The 6,104-nt window shown below is 63.8% G+C and overlaps 1 protein-coding gene across 2 annotated transcripts in view; it reads left to right on the top strand.

Moving 5' to 3' along the window:
• Positions 1-4,178, top strand: part of ENTPD2 (ectonucleoside triphosphate diphosphohydrolase 2) — a 6,738-nt gene extending 2,560 nt beyond the window's left edge. Inside the window, exons 2-9 of one of the 2 annotated variants that reach the window (XM_024762114.1) lie at positions 1-116; positions 680-830; positions 1,013-1,172; positions 1,252-1,479; positions 1,936-2,055; positions 2,142-2,399; positions 3,292-3,474; positions 3,568-4,178. The exon at positions 1-116 is cut by the window's left edge and continues 3 nt beyond it. In XM_024762114.1, coding sequence (XP_024617882.1) covers positions 1-116; positions 680-830; positions 1,013-1,172; positions 1,252-1,479; positions 1,936-2,055; positions 2,142-2,399; positions 3,292-3,474; positions 3,568-3,771 — 1,420 coding nt within the window. In that variant the 3' untranslated portion in view covers positions 3,772-4,178. Of the gene's footprint in view, positions 117-679; positions 831-1,012; positions 1,173-1,251; positions 1,480-1,935; positions 2,400-3,291; positions 3,475-3,567 lie in introns of both variants that reach the window. The other variant, XM_024762113.1, reaches the window with a different exon arrangement.
• The last annotated feature ends 1,926 nt before the right edge of the window (positions 4,179-6,104 follow it).

The following is a 6,104-nucleotide window of genomic DNA, read 5'->3' as shown; positions in this document are numbered from 1 at the left end:
TGGCATCGTTCTGGACGCCGGCTCTTCCCACACAACCATGTTCATCTACAAGTGGCCAGCGGACAAAGAGAACGACACAGGCATCGTGGGCCAGCACAGCTCCTGTGATGTGCGTGGTAAGGGTCCCCTGTGCACTAGGCGCCCCCTGGCCTGGACACCCACTCACTGTAGGGCCTCAGGAGCTCTCTCCGGCTTTAGCCTGTGCAGACACCAGCCATCAGAACCTGCTGCTTGATGCCAGGTGGGGCCCAATCCAGGCAGGAGCTGCAGGAGCTCCCCCGAAGACAGGCTGCGTCCCTTCTTTTCCTAGAAGAGAAGCCCCAGGAAACAGTTGGAAGGTTTGGGCCCTCCCTGGCCCAAGACTGGCCTCTACATCCCAGGTGGGGCAGGAGGGGATCCGAGGAGCCAGTGGGCACACCCAGGCAGGCCCCTGGGCAGGCTAGGCTGGATTGACGATAGCCAGTGCTTTGTCCTGCCACCTGCGTGCTCATCCACTGGGCAGGTGGCAGCTCAGAGACTGTGGGTGGCACACGGGCGGGCCCTTTTGTCTCTGAACTGGTCTCAGCTGCCACCTGGTTTAGGAGCACAAGCCCCTCCCCCACCGCCCCCACCCTGCTGGCCCATGGTCCACCTAGAGGCTGCCCACCAGGCTTAGGCCCATCTTGCTGCCTCCCTCTAGGTGGGGGCATCTCTAGCTACGCTGACAACCCTTCTGGGGCTGGGCAGAGTCTTGTGGAATGCCTGAACCAGGCGCTTCGCGATGTGCCCAAGGAGAGACACGCGGGCACGCCCCTCTACCTGGGAGCCACAGCGGGCATACGCCTGCTCAAGTGAGTGTGCCATCCCCTGACCTCCTGGCCCCGGGGACCATGACGGCCTCAGCACAGGGCGGGCCCTGCACGTCCCCCGCAGCAGCCCTGGGCTGGGGCCCCCCGGCTGGCTGTGCACCCCAGCAGCAGGATCACGGCCATCTGGGGAAGATGGCCCTCAGAATCCTCCCTGTGTCACACAGCCTGACCGATCCGGAGGCTGCGGCCAACGTGCTCGCGGCCGCGACGCGGACGCTGACCCAGTATCCCTTTGACTTCCGTGGTGCCCGCATCCTCTCAGCCCAGGATGAGGGGGTGTTTGGCTGGGTGACCGCCAACTACCTGCTGGAGAACTTTATCAAGGTGGGCCCGGTGGCCAGCCCGATGAGCCAGGGGTGTGGGCACCCACCCACTGGCTGACCTCAACCTCCACTTCCCACAGTATGGCTGGGTGGGCCAGTGGTTCCGGCCAAGGAAGGGGACGCTGGGGGCCATGGACCTGGGGGGCGCCTCCACACAGATCACCTTCGAGACAGCCAGCCCAGCTGAGGATCCGGCCAATGAGGTCCAGCTGCGGCTCTACGGCCAGCACTACCGCGTCTACACCCACAGCTTCCTCTGCTATGGCCGTGACCAGGTCCTCTGGAGGCTGCTGGCCAGTGCACTCCAGGTACCTTCCACTGAGTCCTTCTGGAGGTAGGGAGCCAGGGGGAGTGGGGGCCAAGGGCCCAGAGCAGAGCCCGAACAGCAGCCATACTGAGGGGGGCTTCTCCAGGAACCAAAGTCGGGCTTTCATCAGCTGTAAGGACAGGTGGGCAGGGATCCAGCATGGGCAAAGGCCCAGGGGCTGGAGGTGAGCCTGGTGAGTGGCTGGCTGGGGAGGAAGGAGGGCCAGGGCCACATCTCAGAGGACCTGGACTGCCTGCCTAAGGGGGTTGCTTTTTGTCCAGCGAGAAGGGGGAGCCATGGATTGCTCCTGAGCTCAGAAGTGATGTTGCCAAAGTGGAACTTGTGGGAGATTTATCAGCTGGTCCTCTGGGGAGGCCCTCCTAGGGTCTTAGGGTGGGGATGGTGGGCAGTGCTTGGAGTGGCGGTGTTGCCACACACACCCTTGTCATCTGCCCAGATCCACGGCTTCCACCCTTGCTGGCCGAAGGGCTATTCCACTCATGTGCTGCTCCAGGATGTGTATGAGTCGCCATGCACTGCAGCCCAGAGGCCCCAGACCTTCAACAGAAGCGCCAAGGTCAGCCTGTCGGGAAGCAGCGACCCTGCCCTGTGCCGTGGCCTCATCTCTGAGCTCTTTAACTTCTCCTCCTGCCGCTTCTCTAGATGCTCCTTCAACGGCATCTTCCAGCCCCCTCTGGCTGGAAAGTTCATTGTGAGTCCAGAGGACTGGGGGTGGGGGGCCGGGGGCGTGCCCTGAAGTGCTTGGGGTCTGGTCACGGTGTGACTGTACCCCCCTCACAGGCCTTCTCTGCTTTCTTCTACACGGTGGACTTCCTGAGAACTGTGATGGGGCTGCCCGTGGCAACCCTGCAGCAACTAGAGGCGGCCGTGGTCACCATCTGCAACCAGACGTGGAGTGAGGTGAGGCCTGCACCCCCCTCCTCCAGGGCTGCTCAGGGGGCTCAGCCAGCCAGTGTCACGCGTCCTGATCATTCGTTTGCTCTACGAGTAGAGGGGGTCTTAGGCCTCTCAGAATGCCCACTGCAGTGGGGGATACACTGTTAATCGGACTTGAAAAGTGGCCAGGCTACGGCAAGGAGGCTGGGAGCCAGATGAGATTGCAGAAGCCTCCCTGAGGCCTGGCCCTAGAACCAAGATCAGGAGGGTAGAGGGGACAGCCAGTGCAAAGGCCCTGGGGCAGCAGGGAGCATGGAGTGCACAGGGTGGGGAGGAGTGTAGCTGGGAGAGTGTGGGGGAGAACAGCCAAGCAGGGGAGAAGCAGAGGACTCAGGGGAGACTTAGCGGATAGAACTGGGGGTGGGGGAGTGAGAAACCCCCAGGTTTCTGGCTGCCACCATGGACTGGACACTGGCTCAGGTGAAGGATGGAGGGGTTCGGGCATGCAGAGGAAGAGGTGACTCCGGGAGAGGCACTGGAGTGTCTCTGGAGTGGGGCTCGGTGGTGACGGAGGCCCCATCCTGTCCTCTTCGTGGCTAGTCTCAGACAGACTTGGGGATGCTGGAAAAGTGGGGATCGGGAGGCAAGCCCAGGGGCCTGGGGTCAAGCCTAGAGCCTCTCCTGTTACCCCGACCATCGCCAAGTTTGCTGCAGCGCTCTGCCCGCTGCGTGGCCACCCCTGCTGTCCCCTGGAGGTCCCCCTCCCAGGCACGGGTTCTTGCTGCCATCCGGAAGTCGCGCTGTTCTGCCCTGAGGAAAGAGCTCTGCCTGGGGGAGGCCCCCTCAGCCTCGTTCTTTCTGGGACCTGCGGGGGGGTCTCCAGCCCTGCATTGCCTTTCTGTGTCTGGTGGGGCAGGGATCTCCCGGTGGCCGCTGGCCCTACAGTCTCCCACCCGCATTCCAGCTGCAGGCTCGGGCGCCGGGGGAGCGGGCCCGCCTGCCCGACTACTGCGCTGGGGCCACATTCGTGCAGCAGCTGCTGTGCCGCGGCTACGGCTTCGACGAGCGCACCTTCGGAGGCGTGAGCTTCCAGAAGAAGGTGGGAGCCGGTGGGCCCGCGCGCAGGGGGGCGGGGCCGAGGGCGGGGCCTCCCGGGCTGCGCCTAGGCTGAGGCCGCGCCTCCCGCCCGTAGGCCGGGGACACCGCTATCGGCTGGGCGCTCGGCTACATGCTGAACCTGACCAACCTGATCCCCGCCGACCCGCCTGGGCTGCGCAAGGGCACAGACTTCAGCTCTTGGGTCGTCCTCCTTCTGCTATTCGCCGCCATGCCCCTGGCTGCGTTCGTCCTTCTGCTGCACCGGGCGTGCTCTGCCAAGTCGCCGAGCGCCATCTAGGGGCGGGTTGGGGGCAGCTGCCCCAGCCCCAAGTCCCCCATGCCTCACCCCACCCCACCCCACTCTCAACATCTCTGTCCCTAATGAAGCCCGGGAGCGAGGCCCTGGCGACCACGCCCACATTTGGCCGGATCGGCGAAGGCAACCGGCTCCAGCGCCCTCCTGCCGACTCCTGCCTTGGCTTCATCGCAGGGCCTAGTGTGCCTCCCCCTCTTACTGTGGGTGGGGATTCAGACACCCCGCAGCCCTCAGCCTGTGAATGCGGGGTTGGGTCCGCAGGGAATGGAGTCCTGAGAGTCCCCTCCCACCCCCAGTCTTGGGTTTTAGGGGGAGGGTCAGAGCCCACAAGCTGGGAGCCAGCCCAGCGCCTACTTGTAAACATTTTGTAGTAAAAAGTTTTTCATAGAGCAGTGGAGAGAATGTCCGTGGGGTGGGGCGTCTCTGCTGTTGCCGGCCCTCCCTCGCCAGAGTTAAAAAACATTTTTTTTGGCTGCGTTGGGTCTTCGTTGCTGCGCACGGGCTTTCTCTAGTTGCGGCAAGCGGGGGCTACTCTTCGTTGCGGTGCACGGGCTCTAGGTGCGCGGGCTTCAGTAGTTGTGGCTCACGGGCCTAGTTGTTCCAGGGCATGTGGGATCTTCCCAGACCAGGGCTCAAACCCGTGTCCCCTGCTTTGGCAGGCGGATTCTTAACCACTGAGCCACCAGGGAAGCCCTCCCCGCAGTTGTGTTGGGTGCACAGGCCCCCTCCTGGTCCCGAGGGAGGACCCCGGTTGTTTATACTTCCTTCCTCTCTGGGCCCAGACCTGGGGTGGTGTTGACTGACCCTGGTCTCTTGCTCCACGGTTGTGGCCTGGAGTAGCTGCCAGTTGGTTGGCCTAAAAGAGTCACTGAGTCCCTTGAGTCTTCTCTGGCCAGCAGAGCCCCTGCAGCAATGGCAGATCTGCAGCAGTGACCTAGGCCAGACTGGAGTCTGGGCCCCGGCCTCGAGCTGGCCTGGGGTGCAGGTGCGAATGGCAGGCAGGAGAGTGAGTGGGCAAGGCAGCTGCCTAGGGTGCAGGCAATGCTCAAGACCTTGGGGGGGGTGAGGGGCAAACCCTAAACAGGAGGTGGTGTCGGAGGATGTGGAGATCGGGGGCCAAGACGGACGAAGGGCCCATTGCTCAGAAGGATGACCTTTGCCAGGAGCCTGGACCTGGCGCCAAGCCGTGCAATCACACCAGACGTCGCGTCCCTGCCGCCTGGGTGCTGTTTTCCGCGTCCTCAAGAGACATCAGCCACCCCCACCTGCCGCTCCTGCAACCCCCCTTCCCTAAGCACTGTTTTCTCCAGCGTGGGAATGCGTGGTCTTGGCTGCATCTCCCCGCCACCTCCCCCTTTCTGGGAAGTGAGCTCAGACACTATTTCTGTCTGGTCATGCCTTGTGTGGGAGGATGGCAGTCCTTGTTCGCTCATCACCCCCCTGCCCAACGCACGCACCACGTACACTTCTGCTGGTTTCTGAGCCATTTCACAAACCTGAGGGCAGCCAGCCCCATCTTCGAAGTTTTGAAACACAAAGGGCTGAAAGGAAGCACCGTGCTGGCGCCCCCCCGCCCCCCGCACTTGTTCTCTCAGTAACGTGAGCCTGGGAGGTTTCCAGGTGGGATGGGGTGCGGGTGCTCTCAGGAGGCAGCCGGTGGGGGGTAAGAGGGGGCATCACAGTGCTTGCTGTCGTGGGGCACCCCGGAGCTAAAAGGCTGTCACCTGGGCACCGTGGACAGCTCTCAGCTGGCTGTCATCCGTAGCTCCAGGTCACTCTTGCCCCCTGGTGGCCTCACTGAGAGCGGCCGTCCCACTGCAACCACCGTGGCCACCGGCACCGACCTCGTTCTGTGCGTGTGTGTTTGCCTTCACAGTGTGTCTGAATGCCTGGTGGGCCTTTGCGCACACCTGGGCATCTCTGTGCACCTGTCCAGCTGTGTGCGCCTGGTGTCCTTCCAGGTCCAGGCAGGTCCTCCGCTCCAGGAGGGTGGGGGTGGGGTGGGAGTTAGCAGCCCGAGAGGGACGGGGCCCGGGGGAAGCGCATCCCGGGGAAACCCATCCCCAACCAGTCCCTAGCCTAGAGAACATCCCCGGCAGCACAGGCGGCAGTGGTTGAGGCACCCGGAGGACTGGCTGGATGGGTGGGTGGAAGGGGGAGCAGAATTGGATGGAGGGAGAGGGGGCGCAGCCTCACGGCGTCGTCCCGCCCCTGCAGGTGGAGCGCGCAGGCGCACTCCCGGCACGCGCGCCTCTCGCTGCCTAGCCTCCGTCCCGGATCCTTTGCCGCAGCGTCAGCGCCGCCGCCGCCTCTTT

This window comes from Neophocaena asiaeorientalis, unplaced genomic scaffold (genome assembly GCF_003031525.2).
Source record: "Neophocaena asiaeorientalis asiaeorientalis breed wild unplaced genomic scaffold, Neophocaena_asiaeorientalis_V1.1 scaffold78, whole genome shotgun sequence".
In the NCBI taxonomy this organism is placed as follows: domain Eukaryota; kingdom Metazoa; phylum Chordata; class Mammalia; order Artiodactyla; family Phocoenidae; genus Neophocaena; species Neophocaena asiaeorientalis.
The sequence above is the reverse complement of the archived record's forward strand: the minus strand, read 5'-3'. Positions and strand labels throughout refer to the sequence as shown.